At 40.6% G+C, this 15,310-nt stretch overlaps 2 protein-coding genes across 2 annotated transcripts; both read left to right on the top strand.

Moving 5' to 3' along the window:
* The first annotated feature begins 1,209 nt into the window (after positions 1-1,209).
* On the top strand, positions 1,210-4,354 carry rab5if (RAB5 interacting factor). The gene is made up of 4 exons (XM_069179571.1): positions 1,210-1,583; positions 2,405-2,508; positions 2,811-2,940; positions 3,901-4,354. The coding sequence occupies exons 1-4, from the start codon at positions 1,476-1,478 to the stop codon at positions 3,940-3,942; spliced, it is 384 nt and encodes a 127-aa protein (XP_069035672.1). The 5' UTR covers positions 1,210-1,475; the 3' UTR covers positions 3,943-4,354.
* Positions 4,355-6,152: 1,798 nt separating this feature from the next.
* fam83d (family with sequence similarity 83 member D) lies at positions 6,153-13,454 on the top strand. Its single transcript, XM_006639581.3, has 4 exons — positions 6,153-6,947; positions 10,057-10,224; positions 11,202-11,326; positions 11,518-13,454. The coding sequence occupies exons 1-4, from the start codon at positions 6,387-6,389 to the stop codon at positions 12,446-12,448; spliced, it is 1,785 nt and encodes a 594-aa protein (XP_006639644.3). The 5' UTR covers positions 6,153-6,386; the 3' UTR covers positions 12,449-13,454.
* The last annotated feature ends 1,856 nt before the right edge of the window (positions 13,455-15,310 follow it).

The following is a 15,310-nucleotide window of genomic DNA, read 5'->3' as shown; positions in this document are numbered from 1 at the left end:
TAGGAAAAAATAGAGTACTGTACTTGGCTTTCTCTGCGTAGTTTTCAAAAGCACACCCTTCATTTTAAGTGCGCCGATTTGGGGGGGTCATCTTCTTTATGCTGCGATCAGGAATAAAAGAACAGCAAAAATAAATAAATTGGCACCTGAGTCACCCGATTCTAAAATACGTCCACTTACTGCTTTGTGTCTATTCTAGCTTGAAAATGTGACGCACTGGAACATGTGGGGAATATTGAGGTTGGTGTGATTTTCTTTTAAAGATAGCTGTGATTTCGTGTCCCAGATGATTACAACACGGTGGAATAACAAGGTAAACCGTTCGAAAAGAGAATGTAATCGGTCGTTTCTTCATCCCTAAAACAAGACGTATTCTGTAAAGATAAGGTGAGACTGTGTTTCAAACTAGAAATACAGCTACGTAGACCCCAGAACCAGGTAAATACAGCCCAAAATTATTTATTTTACATGCTGATGCCAATTCCTGGGTTTCAGAACTTCTCTCATTCGGAGGTGCTGGAAGAAATTTGACCATAATTGAGTGGGTGTATGATACTTTGTGATTTTTACCTGTGTCTATTCATCATACATTAAAGTTCCATTAAAATTATTTCAGAAACAAGCGAACAAACTCTTAATTATTAAAAAGACTGCTTAACGTTCTGTATTCTGAAATTGCTCGTTATCTTTGAAGTATTGAAACCAAAGAGTTGAAACAAAAAACCAAAACCTGAACAGAAGAAGCAGATCGATTAAAGGGACTGTATGGCACTAATTATTAACAGAAAAGAAAACCTGTACTGGGAACCAGGGTTTTATTGTGTATAATAGGAAAGGAAAATAGAAACTGCAGATAACATTTCAGTGGATGCAGTATCAAGGCAGACACGCTGGATCAATATTTCATGGGGTTGACCTGTCCCTTAATATGAAGTCACTTAAAATATTCAAAATACGCAAACATCGGGACAATATTATCAGCCGAGCAACATATTCTTTATGTTGATCTTATCCTCAAAACTATGAACCTTTAAAAGGCGACACAGACAGTCCCCCAACACCAGATGGCGCTCTTTATTTTTGGCTGGATTTAAATAGTCAATCTTCTCTCATCCACTACGGTTATGTTGATGACACGGAAAACCTATTTTTATTGGCTGCCATCAGGAACGTCGCATGAGCTGATTGGTTTAGAGCAAAGGGTCATTTCCTAGTGCGCCTGCGTCAGATCCCCACGGAGTGCACAATTCAATCTGTGGAGTCAGCAGTGCTTGTATCAATTTGTCAGATTCAATCAAAGCAAGAAGCCTCTTGACTGTTTAAAGAAAGAGAGCTTGAATCCTTCAGGTTTTTTTTTAAGAAGCCCAGACTTTGGGTGTCGTCCAGCTCCAGTAAAACCGTCTCTGTTACTTAAGAAGTGTGCAGCTCGGCAGTACAAAAGGTGCCCTCAAGTCTCTCGGTTGGCGTCGCGGAGAATGACGAGCAGTGCAAGAAGGAAAGAAGAAGTTCATCTCGCCAATGGGGGGATAAAGCAGTCTGCATGGAGTAAAGCTTTCAAGAGCAACGCCGTGTGGGAGGAAAAGGTTTGGTTTATTGGGGATCGGTGGTGCGTAGGTTTCTGTGGTGCGGTGCTTCGGATAACTTTTAGTTTTCAAATGTTTTCAGTGGCTCAGGATCTGAAAGGGTTAGGGTTGACTGGTGTCAGTCGTGCCCACGTCCGACTGGAGTTGATCTTCAAATAAGAGCAGGACCGTGGTTTTCCATAGCTCTTTTTTTCCTGTAGTAATTTCTGTAACGTGTAAAACACGCATTTAGAAGAAAATTGTTTAAATATTTGCAGATACGTAAGCGTATTATCAGAAAGTAAGACGGCATCATTTTTTACAGAGTAGGATAGTGACACCTCCAGTAAAGTAGTCAGTGTTCCCATATCGTGAGCCCTAATATGGTCGCCTTGTTACCAACACAATCAATCATGTGAAACAGTTCCCAATCTGTCGTTAACGATGGACGATATCATTTGGCACAATAAGCTACATGGTTCATTTAATGACGTTTCTTTCATTTTTACTCTAAGTCGTACCTTTCCTTGGTGGTGAGGTGATCTGTTTTCAGAAGCAGGAATATATTTATACTTGGCTTTGCACTATCCCGTTATTATTTCAAAATTGAAACATGTTCTAAAATCATATTTTCTTAAGAACACATTTGGCCTGTTTTGGAATCATCCCAAGATGATTGTTTCCTGGGATGACAGTTTGTTCCCTTTCCTAGGTTAACCATCCCTGTAGTGTACGTGTTTGAGTTCAAAGTGTTCATGTGTGCGATACCTTTATCTGTTGAAGAGCATGCAAACCACTTATTTTACTGAAAATTAATCTTTTTTTCCCTTCCTTTTTTGCAGGATGAATTTTTAGATGTGATTTACTGGTTTCGGCAGATCATTGCAGTGATTTTAGGGGTCATTTGGGGAATTGCACCTCTAAAAGGATTTTTGGGTATCGCAATGTGAGTCACAACTTTGCAACCTGGTCTGTACCTAGTTTCTCATTCACACCTTTCTGTTCTTTCCTTACCTGTATCAGCTCTGCATATAGTGCATTTGTCTCCCTTTTAAAAATGCAAACTGTTTTACAAACCAGTCCTGAAAAAGTCAAGCAACAACAACAATGTAAAGTTAAACACGTGGCTTCGAAGGAATTCCTTTACATGTAGTGGCTGCTTATGTTCAGGGCATTGTTTTTGGAAGGGCAAATAAAAGGTGTATTCATCCATATCAGTTACATTTGTGCTTATTGTTGTGTTCTCAGATTCTGCATCATCAATGCTGGACTCCTTTATATCTACTTCAGCAGCTTTCAACAGATTGACGAAGAAGAGTATGGAGGAACATGGGAACTAACTAAAGAGGGCTTCATGACCTCGTTCGCACTCTTCCTGGTATTTAAAACTCTGATATCCTGTGTTTCAAAATTGAAGGAGCAAAAATGTTATAATTCCAAGAGGGTTATTCTGTTGAAATGCACAATTAGGCACTGGTGTATATCTCCTCTCCTTAATGCAGACCTACAGATTGAATTATCCGGACCTGGATAGCTTAGTTCATTAAACGTTTATGTAATGTGAGTGACAGAACACATCAGTAATATCCATCAATGTCTTGTTTTTTATGACAAATCTGCATAGCTGGATATACTAAACTGATAGTCTTTTAAAAAAAGTGTTAATAGTTATTATTAACGATATCAAGGTAAAACCTAACTGGCCAATTTAAAATAATTAAGCTTACATTGAATTAAAAAGGGCCTGGAGCAGATATGGGACACCAGCACCAGCACCTGAAAGTGCAACCCCAAACCCTGCTGAGCTGGAGTACTGGTCAAGGAAATTACAAGTCCAGAATCATCCGTGTCCAGATGTTTTGAATCATATTACAAAATTCTTAACACCGTGCAACACTGTCGCTTGACAGAGCGTATAAAATAATAAATTATGGAAGGGGTAACTGAATGGGTCACGAATGTTAAGCCACTATGTTAAACTGTGCATATAAATTGATATAATCGAGTCAGGAATAGCTACAGACATGCAATTATTTTTAATGGTATCCTACTGAAATTATATATTGTGGCTGTTTCATGTGCTGGTATGAGACTGATTTGATTTGTTTTTTTTATTATTTAATCATTTAATGTTCAAATAATACATTATTTACTTAGATCTGTATATAGCTGAGTCGCAGTGTTGCAGTAAGATGCTTCCAGTTTGCATGAATACAGGCTGGTTAATTCTGCAGGAATATGCTTTCTCCATAATTAAACGAGCAAAACAAGTACTGAACTTATACATAAATGTATGGTGAAAAGGTGATTAGGTAATTCTTTCCCATTCATATTGCAGGTTGTTTGGATCATATTCTACACAGCTATACACTATGATTGAAGAAACACGAATCTCTTTTGCGGAAAGACAAGATGGAACATCTTAGTTCATGTGAAACGTAATAAGAACTTTGAAGTCCAAGGTGTTTTTTTACCAATATAACACATGATCATTCAGGAGGGAGTGGATTATGAGTATTTGACAATGGCCTTCACAGGCTGAGATTGTGCAGCAGGTTTTTTAAGCTAACACTTTACATCCTGAACATTTTCCAAAAAGCCATGGATTAATTTTTTTATATAAACAAATAGCATTGTATCAAACACAGTTGTAGTTGTTTTATATAATGCTTTCCTCAAGTAGCTCCTTGATCAAATCGGATGTCCATAGATTTTAATTTAAACGAGTCTGTAAAATATCTGTACAATTTTCATCTTAACAAAAGAAAATGTATTAAACTGATTTGTTTGTATATTGTTATTTTGTTGTTTAATTTGCAGAACTTGACCAAAGGTATTCTGATGCTATTCTAAACCGTTTGGTTAATGTGGGCATAGAAGCAGACACTTTATTACACAATATATACTGGAGGCAGGATCACTCTAGTTGGGGAGATTCAGGTGTAAAATGTTTTTTTAAGGTTGAAATAATCCCCTTTGGAATTGTGTTAAACCATGTGTTGTTGTTTCAAACACTCAGATACAAATGTAAGGGGCTTCCAAGAGTCTTAGTCAGTAAAGGTGCCCCTATAGACTGCTGGTTGAGCCCGGAGGCCCTAGCATTGCAAGTTGAAGCTTGGATCATGTCCCCATCAGCACAATTGCCAGGACATGGAAAGGACTGAGTGGGGTTGAGTCAGCCAAGGTCCCCTTGGCATTAGTGACACCTGCAGGCATTGGGGGATATGTGCACTGTTTCTCCAGTTGGTACTTGTTCTCTTGTCCAGTGTTGTCATTCCATAAATTTTAGAAAAATAAATGTTGGAATTTGTAGATCAATGTAGAGTTATTAAAAGTCAGGATCCTGTAAAATGGAGTAGGCTTTTTTTTTAATTGCAAATGTGCTTCCTAGGTTTGGATTTCCCCATTTCTGAGGCAGAAAAAAAAACGAACTTTATTTCTTGTTTAAGCTGACACTACTACTCTTGTTCATATCACATAAGTAAGAAATAATTGCAGTATTTTGTCCGGCTGCCAAATATTTGTGGACATCACGTTGGTTTTATGATATCAATGTTATCTTTGTGTGGAAATGCAGAAAAGTTGATGAACATTGATGAATATTTTTCTTAGAGCTGTATTTAGCTTTTATACATGGTACCTACTGTTCATCTGAAATCATTGTCGTGTTAAGAAATTTGCTTGTCCGTGTCCTCAGTTAATGCTGGTGTTGTTCTATGCTGGTGGAGGGCTTCTGGTCCTGGAGACTGAGATGTAAACAAGTCCATGCATTTTAAAGCCGTAGACCACTGATAGTCATGCACGATCCTGCAGAGCCACCATCCAGCAGGTTTTATTCATGCTTCTAATCATCGATGAGTAAATTGACCTCTTTTCCAAGTGTCTAAATTCTGACATGTTTTGTTTTGTCCTTCAGTGCCTCTTGAAACTTCACTCATTTAGAATTTATTTTCAAGAGATATTTTTAGTGGGTTAAGGTTTGTCTTTATAAATGAAAAATTTGGATCTGCATGCATACCGACAACTGTATTGAAGAAGCATTTGATTTTTAAGAAACTGAAACATTTAATTATGCAAACCAAACCCGTTTTTTTAGACGCATCAGTGACTGCCGCAGCCGAACTGCTTGAGGGAATCTTCAATTTTCCTTAAATTAAACAGTTCTTCTGTTGACAAAACGCTGCTTAATAGTACAACGCATTTTCTGAAATACTATTATTAATTTAGGTAATAATTGTTCATATCTGTTCATACACAAACCTAATTCGACAGCATACTTTGCTCAAAGCAATTTCTCTGCTGGATAAAAAGCTGTTTAGCAGCTTTTTGTATATCAGGAAAACTCCATTCTGATAGTACTTTTATATAGGTTTTCTTAGGATGTTTTGTAAGTGACTTGGTGAACGTCATTTCACTAGCTATACCCAAATAAAAATATACTGCTATTTATACACAAATTTAAAAACACAAATCATTTAAATGGTAACAAATTATGCAGCGAGAAACACAAGATACCGGAACAAGGAAGGAGATTTACAGATAGAATAGTTTGTAGGCAGCGCTGCCTCAGGCTCTATTTAATGTTAAAAATTAAACATTAAACAGAAGGTCGCCTTGTCTCGACAGGTAACCGGCAATGATACTCCTTTGCAGTATTCTTCGGCCGATGTTGTTTGCCTACAAATTCAAACCGTGAGCCAATGATCATCACCCATTCCCGGCGGGAGGCAGTCTTATGTGCCTGTGTAAAGTTGGTGGAACCGGTTTTGCGGCTTTCGCTCAGCCAATGCCGGCTGCCGTGGGCTGGGTTTGTTCGAGTTTAAAATGCCAGATAAAAAAAAAAGTCATGATCTCAGAAAACTGGTAACGCGCGATACTGTGCTGAGCGTAGGGTTCAGAGTTAGCATGGCATTGTCTCAGTGCCTCGACGATTTTCCCATCCCGGGCCCGACCCGGTGCAGGAATAACCTGAGTCCCCAGGAATTGTACAGCGAAGCGCACAGACTGGCTTTGGAAGAGCTGATCTCTGGGGGCAAAGAGTCCTATGTGGAATTTTTAAAGAAAGAGAAGATACCCAATTTCCTTTCCAGCGATGAAATCAGACTGATTATGGACTCGGCTGTGCACCCTAAAAACGTCTCTCTGAGCGGAGAGGATGCGGGCATGGAGCAGTCCGTGAGCAGCTCGATGGACTGCTCCTCTGTCACCTACTTTCCCGAGGTCTCGGACGTAGAGCCGCCGCTCTTGGAAATAGGCTGGCCGGCCTTCACCGCCGGCTCATTCCGAGGAGTCACTCGGGCTGTAGCTCACTTTCAGCCCAGCTATGGTGAATGCATCTATAGTTGCAAGGAGGCTGCTAGGCGAATGATAAGAAGCGCAAAAGAGGTAACAATTTAACACCCACATTGGCTTAAGTGGTACTGTTACTAATCTCAGTCGTGGTCGCTATGACACTGTCAGCGTTAGTTCCGGTTTCTATCTGCAGTAAAACGTTTACCAAAGGAGCGTGGAAGATTTTAAAGGAGTGAGAAGTCAAGACGGCGTCTTCTGTGATCGCGGCCGGTTGTGGTCGGTCGAAAATGCTATTTTGAGTTTATGGGCCAGGGCAAGGCGCAACAGTAAATGTGAATTAAAAGTTTCGCACGAATGTGACCTCATGCACAACAGACGTGCAGTCTAAAGTATACAGATACGCGACACCCCCACAAATAATACTGTAACCGGTTTTGAACTTCGCTTACAATTTACAAATATTGCATTGTAAAATGTCATTTTTGACCTTGCTGTATACTATCCGGATCGATATAACAGCGGAGGTCAAGGAGGATAACCCACACCCTAGCACTCACCTAGAAATGTACGTTAAATATTCTGTTACAGCTCACAGAATACCTGTAGTCACTGGAGGAACAAATCTCGTTAAGACGCATGAGCAGTGGAAAATTTAAATCCTTTCTCACTTGATGAGCCGCAGCAATTTTATCTGTGCGTTGTTTGAAGTGATAATACTACATTATCGTCGCGATATATTTTTCATAAATCACGCAGGTGATGTGCTTAAGAGTTGGCCTGTACTTCAATTAGTGCCGGGTTACAAGCATCTCGATTATGGTGATGGGAGAAGAGGCCTTAACAGCATGGGTCAATAAAGCGCATTTAAAGTCATTGATTTTAAGAACAGACAGCGGGACATTGAAATTTGTACTGATGACACCCAGCGTTCCCTGTAGAATAATCCCGCGGAATCAGGCACAACAATGATTGTCAACACGTTCTGATTATTTTGATTTGACCTTTTTTGCTTTTGATTGTATTTTTAAGGAATATGGTATTACCAGTGGAGTTGTTGTCCAGAAACCTAGACAGTGTGCTTTTTACCATTCTTATAACCATGGAACATGATTATACGATTTTAACAATCCTATATACCAGTCAATACATGATCTTTCAGATGTCTCCATAGGTAAAAACCACACGTGTTCTGCTTAGATGATATAGCTATTTGGGAGCCAGCTTGAAAAAAAACCCCAGTTTCTACACTTCTGTGCTGAAGTATTGGTAAATTGCCAGCAACAAACTCTTGAGAAGCTTTATTTGTACTGATACACCAGCATTCCTATTTTTTCCCACCTTTTATTCATTCTATTCGATTCTCGTTGTTAAAATTTGTGGAAAAAATATTCCTAAAAAGTTTCAGTGCTATTAAGTTGTGTGCACAAAACAACCATGCGGTAGGTGAGTGACATATTTAAAGGACTTTCATTGCTCACACTCTTTGTATAACGTTTTAAGATGTAAATGCAAGGGTTTATAAAAAGTGGGACTAAAAAAATGACAGGAAGGGAGTATAGACATGTTTGAACATATTTGTGCCATGCCTCATGTTCACTGCCATATGAATCACAATTGCTTATCAGACAGAATGTGTTCCCATCACTCTGGACACCTGGATTGTCAATTACCAGCCCAGGGCACTGTAACATGAAAAGCCCACAGTGTCTTAGGCAGTTATAGTCAAGGCCGTCGTTCATACATGGATGATTTGTATTTCACTATTATTTTAGGACAAGTCAGAAATTGCAGCACTTTCACATTTGGAATTTGTAGGAGTTGTCTTTTGCTGTCTATTGTCGATTATGCATTCTTTTCCCTCTTTTCTCTGGAATGTACAGTAAGTGAACAAATTTCCAGAAGGGTATAAAATATTAACACTAGTAGACTGGAAATTCCTGTAGAAGTTATTTGCTAAGAGTAAAATGTTCCAACATGCTGAACACTCCCCAGAAATGATAGCGATTTTTTTTTTCCCACTTGCAAATATGTTTAGTCTACACATACTATGGACAGGACACTACTTGCAGGTGCTTTACTAGTAAATTAAAAATGTCACAACTAGAAGACTAGATGGAAGTCTGCCTTTCAATGTGATTTGTCTGTGCCGAGATTCACATCTAAACATTTTCAGAATATAAAAGAAGACAGAGGGAAGTTTCAGGTTTGTGTAAAATATTTTAAGTATTGGTATTTGGTATTTTATATTTGACTAAATTGTACTCCAGCTCTGTAAGCAAGTTGAGGCATGGAGGCTATATTGATGCACAGAAGGAATGAGACAATTGGTTCTAATCGATTTAATCAACATATTTAGACAAATGTCAAATGAAATTTTAGAGCATGTCCATGCAAATACAATCCAAAGAATCCAAATGCATTTTCACTTCTGGAATGAAATAATGAAACATTTCAAAGAATGTATCCAGTATGACCTCCTGAGATTTATCCCAGTCCTGGGAGCGCTCATACACTAACCTGGCCAGGTGGCTGTAGGGTGTTCTGCCATCTGCCCTGTTCAGCTGTTGCCAGGTGGTGAACTTCCTGGTGGCAGTTACCTTGAACAACACAACAGCTAGAGCGACATGTTACTCCAAGTCCAGACAAATGTTGTCCACCATCAGGTCTGTGAATGTCAACAAGACGTTTATTGCTGCATAAGCCACTCCACCACTCTCTCTGCCCCATCTCGGATATTCTCTGAGCCCCAGACACTAAGCTGTCAACATGTTAACCCTGAATGACCTCTGAGCATTCAGATCGTTTTCATGAAGACGGTGAGCTATGCTCATTATGCTGATGTGTGGGTTTTTTCTTCATATAACCTCTGATCCTGAACACCCAATGTAAATAATATGATGTATGTGCTCTGTCAGCTATTGATGTAGACTTGGACTATTATATTTTCACTCTTAATCAATTTTTTAATTTTAAGCTGATTTCCCCCAATGGACACATTCATAATGTTTTCTTCAGGTCTCTTTACAGTGGCCAGGATCATAACCTCATTTCACAGTGGCTCATCTCTAGATGTAGCTTAATGTAAGATGAGCAAGACAAATCCTGCTTAGTGTATTATGACCAGCCCATTTTACAGTTTTTACAGTGTCGGGCATCTCGATTTGCAAAGCCTAAAACCATACTCTTTTCCTTGGCATTTCAGGTCATTGCCTTAGTAACAGACTCTTTCACGGATGTGGACATATTCAGAGACATCCAGGAGGCCTGCATCAAGCGTCAGGTTCCCGTCTACATCCTGTTGGATCAGTCCTGTGTGTTTTCCTTCCTGCAGATGTGCAAGAACTTGGACGTCCAGCTGGAGGATCTCCAAGTACGAGCTCTTGTTTTACCTCTGTGTAACACTGATAGTCAAGGCTGTGATGGGCACTGATGTTGCTTATGCACTCAAGAGAACTACAAGTGGAAATGTGTGAATTTGTGCTGGTGTCCTATCCAGGCTGTAACCCTGCCTTGCCCTCTGTCTCTACCTGCTTAGGTTCCAGCTCACTGTGAACCTGAGCTAGCTTACAGCATAAGCATGATAAGATCACTTTATTGGCCATACACAGTTGCTTGTATTAGGAATTTGTCTTTTTGCATACCCCAACTTGCTCTCCATGAGACGCACAGTGGGAGAGGGAGAGAAGCTTGGGGTCAGAGCGCAGGGTCAACCATTTATACGGCACCCCTGGAGCAGTTGGGGTTAAGAGCCTTGCTCAGGGGCACAACGGAGTAGGATTCCTCTGCCGGCTGCAGGATATGAACCGGCAACCTTCCAGCCACAGGCGCAGATCCTTAGCCACAGAGCCACTGCACTGCCCCATGAGAGGATGCTCCCAATGCTTGTGAAGATTTTCAGTGGCTGTCCATCCACCTCCTGGAGACGTGCTGTCTTGGGATGACGGACAACTCCAAATTGTTTCTTTTTCTGTGGCCTGGCATCCCAATTCCCATTTGGAAGAGCACTTATGTGCTTTCATTTACTCTGTGCATCCTGTGGTTCTGGGATATGTTCCAGAGTGTCAGGTAGAGTGACTTACTGATAGTGAATAGATTAATGATCAAGGACAAGTTTAGCATTCAAATCATTGTATTTCATTTTTGCATCAACTTTGGCTTTTGACAAGGCATTAATGATTAAGTTAAAAATATGTTCTGGAAAGTTCACTGGCCAGTTGGGAGATTTTTATGAAGTGTGAGTCATAACTTTTATAACACAATATTGTCCAAGGAAATGTTACCCTTTGTAAATGAAAGAACAAGTTATCTATGTTTAAGGGATTTTTTAATTTTCATTATATATTACAGCATATGAGGGTACGAACCATCACTGGAGCTACGTTCTATATGCGGTCTGGTGCAAAGATTGTTGGAAAAGTTCACGAGAGGTTCATGTTGATTGATGGAAACAGGGTGGCAACAGGTTCATACAGGTAATTATAAGTTTATTTTCTTCTTGCCTGTGCTTTAGTAGAGTGGCTCTGTTGGGAAATGTTTAATTGTTTCAGTTGAATAGATTCACATTACTGCAGTGGGATCTTGCTTTGTCATGGGGGAGAATAGGGATTGTTCAGAGATAACTAACATTGTTTTTTTTCTTGTTTGTATTACTTGCTTTTCTTAGGTTTGATTGGACGGATGGGAAGCTTAACAGCAGCAACTTGATCGAACTGTCAGGCCAGATCTCCGAGAGCTTTGACGAAGAGTTCCGGGTCCTCTACGCCGAGTCTAAACCCATCAGTCCCAAGCTTGCCCCCAGTCGCAGGAGCAGTGGGATCTATGACCACGTCCTTCTCAAGGTACCTCCTGCTCAGGAGCCTCCTAGGACCAGCCAGTTTTCCAGCACACCAAGCAAAGCTCCAGTAGTGTCTGTGCTGCCTGGAGATGATGAAGATGATGCTGGAGAGCTGTCCCCCCAAGGCAGCAGAGTGTCAGAAATGTCCACCATTGGAGATGACTGGATGGAGGAAAACCACATGGAGGATGTTATTGCTGCTGCAAATGCTCTGACAGGTGTAGATGTTGCTGTGCCTTCTTCTGCCAAGGTGGCAGCAGCTGGAGAACCTTGTGTCCCTGTGACCTGCCATGCCTCCACACAAACCTTCATTCCTGTGGTGGAAAGCAGCATGCAGACTGATCTAGCCAATCAGGAAGAAGCACCTACTTTCTCAGCTTGTGCCACCCAAACGGATAGCAAGGGCTCATTTTCCTCTGGATCTGGTTCCCAGCCTTCCGCTCCTCCCAGGGAGCAACCCAAGGGCTACAGACGGTCCCCTGTCAAACACTCGCCTCCGTCCCCTGACGGCTCTCTGCGAGACTGCTTCAACAAACTGACCAAGGAGCGGCAGTACCACTACTCCACTATCCGCTCCAAGCTGGACCACATGGTAGCTCTCTTGTCCCAGCGGAGGGAGCTGGTGGACCTCACCAACCTGGCCTTGAACCCTGGCGCCTACAAGCTCAGGAAGACACAGGAGCAGTGCGGCCGCCACCAGCTGGTACTGAGGGAGACGGTCCGCTTGGGTCCCTTATCACGATCGAGGTGCTTAAAATAAATGGAAAAGACTGACTGTACTTGAGCAACAACACTACTGACAGATTTGTGGAAGGGTATGAGAGCTATCAAAGAGTATGTGTTCATACTAAATTACAAATATTGGGACACAGATGTAAAGGACTCATCTTTTCTCACTTGGGAGTAATGTTGTATCTGAGTTATGTTGAATTGCAGACATTAAACCTAAAAAACAGACCACCCCCCACTGCATTATGTTCAGTCAATTTAAGAGTGTATCATCTACAATGTTTACAAGTGCTGTACTTGCCTTGTAACACTGAAAACTAAGAATGTTTTGCAACTGCCAAAAAATTTGCTCCAACACTTACAGAGTGTCTACTTTTCCTTTTAACTCTAATTACAAGATAAGAAAACCACTTGCAGTGGTGGTGTTTCAGGTTGGACTTTTTTAGTATTCTTCAATACTACTCACAATGGTTGTATATGGTTATAAGAGTTATAACTATCGCGTGTCATGGGCTGTATGTATTTGGTGGTGAGAACCTAAATATAATTGTCTGTGTGTTGAATCTGCAGGTCTTATGACGGTTTCAGTCACATCTTCTCGCCTGTTTCCTCCAGGAATATCAATGATAATTGTACTGTTTAAGGAATAACAATAGGCCAAATGGGTAATGGCAATTGGGCTTAAAATGAATTGACAAAGATGATGAAACAAAGCCCATAACTGAACTGTAAAAGGATTTTAAATCAGGGCTGTGACAAGTACCCAAGTGTATACAGCTTCTATTTTTATATAAAAAACACAATATATTCACAGTGTCAAACAGCACAATTGTAGTGAACAATACACTATACAACACTGCTTTCATTTGTTATATTAGGTGCTTGAAATTAATGTTCACTACTTTTAACTTTACTTCCCTCTTTGTTTTCGGATATATGTATGTGTAGTATTAGGTATTTTTTACGTGTAATGGAATTATAGTCTGCAGGGACATGGATTTTTGGTGTTAAATAAATGTAATTGTGTTTCTTCTGAATATGCAGTTGTCCTATTTGTCTGAATGTTTTAATATTCCACCTCACCTAAAAACATTAATGATTTAATTTTGAAATAAAAATGATTAGAACAGCAACAAACAGACTGCAACCTATGGCCACCAAGTCCATATTCAGAAATAACAGTTCCTTGAATTTCTTTATTATATTAAATCCCAGAAGATCCTTAAGGCCTTAATATATAGGAAGGGACTTGCATCATTGAAGTACAGCACTCAACTGGGTGAGACACGGCAGTCATTCTGTTCCCGTAGTCCTGCTCCACAGCAGATCTGCATTTTTACAAATTAATTATGGTGGATATAGAGTATAGTCTACAGTTTTTGTGTGGGTTTCCTCTGGGTGCTCCAGTTTACTCTCACAGTCCAAAAACATGCTGGTAGGTTAATTGGCTTTTGGGAAAATTGGCCCTGGTGTGAGTGTGTGCAGGCCTGTGTGTCTACCCTGCGATGGACTGGTGTTGATCCAGGGTGTACCCTGCCTTGCTCCCATTGCTTGCTGGGATAGGCCTCAGCTAACCCGTGACCCTGAAAAGAACGAAGTGGTTAGAAAATGGATAGATGGATGGATGGATGGATTAAGGTGGAATCTTTAATTGGGTGAAATGTGCAAGTCCAAATTGAAAGTTGGGTTAAACACCTCTACTCACTAACAGTGCCAAGAAATCTTTTAATGTCTTGACCTCACTTTAACTTCTCATTTGAAGGATAACACCTCCTACAGCACAGTGTCCTCTGTTGCTGTACTGGGGAATTGGTTTGGACAGTGGTCCAGAGAAGAGCACCACCTATTAACACCAATTAAAGCAGCAACATGGTTTTCCTTAGGGGTATGCCATTCCAGGAAAGACCAGGTGCAGACTGTGCTTCTGGGATCCAGGGAGTCAGTGACATTCTCTCTGATTTCTTGGGGAATTTGTATTTGTATTTGTCCTGAATATACATTGTTTGTGAATTACAAATTCTTGTAATCTATTTTTTTCCACTCCTTGGCAAGTTTTGTATGCGAGTTAAAAACAGCACTACGTACAAGGTTGTCGCGGGTAGTAAATAACACATCAGAGAAGCAACACTGGAAAGTCCACCGTCTCACACCTGCGGACCGCGGCAATATTGGAAACATTTTTTTTTTATTTTCACATAACAGAAGTGAACATATATCTGAATTCTTTGATAAACTGTCATTATCCGTGTGTTTTTATTTACAGGGGTCTTATGCGCAAACATGAAGCGATGAGCTCACAGTATGTTTGTGTTTCCGGCCAGTCCTCGGTGTAGAATACAGCGTGGGACACACCTGCCCTCTGAAGACACAGGTGTGGGTGCCTGTGTTAGATCCTCAGGTGAAGTCGAGTCTTCTGCAGTCTGCAATGTAATGACCCAGACATGTTTGCTTGTCCTGCTCCGTGGTTGCCCACCCGCCCATCAAACAGCACAAACGACGAAACTCACCGCAATCGTTAATGCTGCGTTTTTGCCGGTTTGTGTTGCTGTAAGTAGCGTTTGTGCTGCTTTCGTTTCCCAGATATAGCGCCTTGTTTTACGGGTTATCACGTAACTATCTACAAGGAAGTTTATAGGTACCAACAAACTCGGTACCGGAACTCCTGATTGTGATGAAAACAATGGGGGCAATTTGTTTTCCGAGTCTGTCTGATCGTACATAACAGCAAAGTCACGCCACCAGATCTTTCAGTTGTGATCTTTTGATCAGTCGACCACAGACTTTGCAGCCTTTACACAAATAAAACAGTCTTGCATTTAGGGAAAAGTTACTATGTTAGTTCATTGGGTTAGGTGTTTTCTTTTAATTTTTTAACCATGTTCTCGAATTACCA

The sequence above is a fragment of the Lepisosteus oculatus genome, chromosome 16 (assembly GCF_040954835.1).
Source record: "Lepisosteus oculatus isolate fLepOcu1 chromosome 16, fLepOcu1.hap2, whole genome shotgun sequence".
Classification (NCBI taxonomy): domain Eukaryota; kingdom Metazoa; phylum Chordata; class Actinopteri; order Semionotiformes; family Lepisosteidae; genus Lepisosteus; species Lepisosteus oculatus.
This window is presented reverse-complemented; position numbering and strand designations above follow the sequence as displayed.

What these genes read in the sequence shown, in the direction of transcription:
- rab5if (XM_069179571.1), top strand. Translation starts at nt 1,476, where the DNA reads ATGACGAGCAGTGCAAGAAGGAAAGAAGAAGTTCATCTCGCCAATGGG. An exon ending in ACGCCGTGTGGGAGGAAAAG is followed by an intron (nt 1,584 to 2,404) that starts GTTTGGTTTATT and finishes CCTTTTTTGCAG; the next exon opens with GATGAATTTTTAGATGTGAT. An exon ending in GGATTTTTGGGTATCGCAAT is followed by an intron (nt 2,509 to 2,810) that starts GTGAGTCACAAC and finishes TTGTGTTCTCAG; the next exon opens with ATTCTGCATCATCAATGCTG.
- fam83d (XM_006639581.3), top strand. Translation starts at nt 6,387, where the DNA reads ATGCCAGATAAAAAAAAAAGTCATGATCTCAGAAAACTGGTAACGCGC. An exon ending in TCCAGCTGGAGGATCTCCAA is followed by an intron (nt 10,225 to 11,201) that starts GTACGAGCTCTT and finishes TATATATTACAG; the next exon opens with CATATGAGGGTACGAACCAT. An exon ending in GTGGCAACAGGTTCATACAG is followed by an intron (nt 11,327 to 11,517) that starts GTAATTATAAGT and finishes TGCTTTTCTTAG; the next exon opens with GTTTGATTGGACGGATGGGA.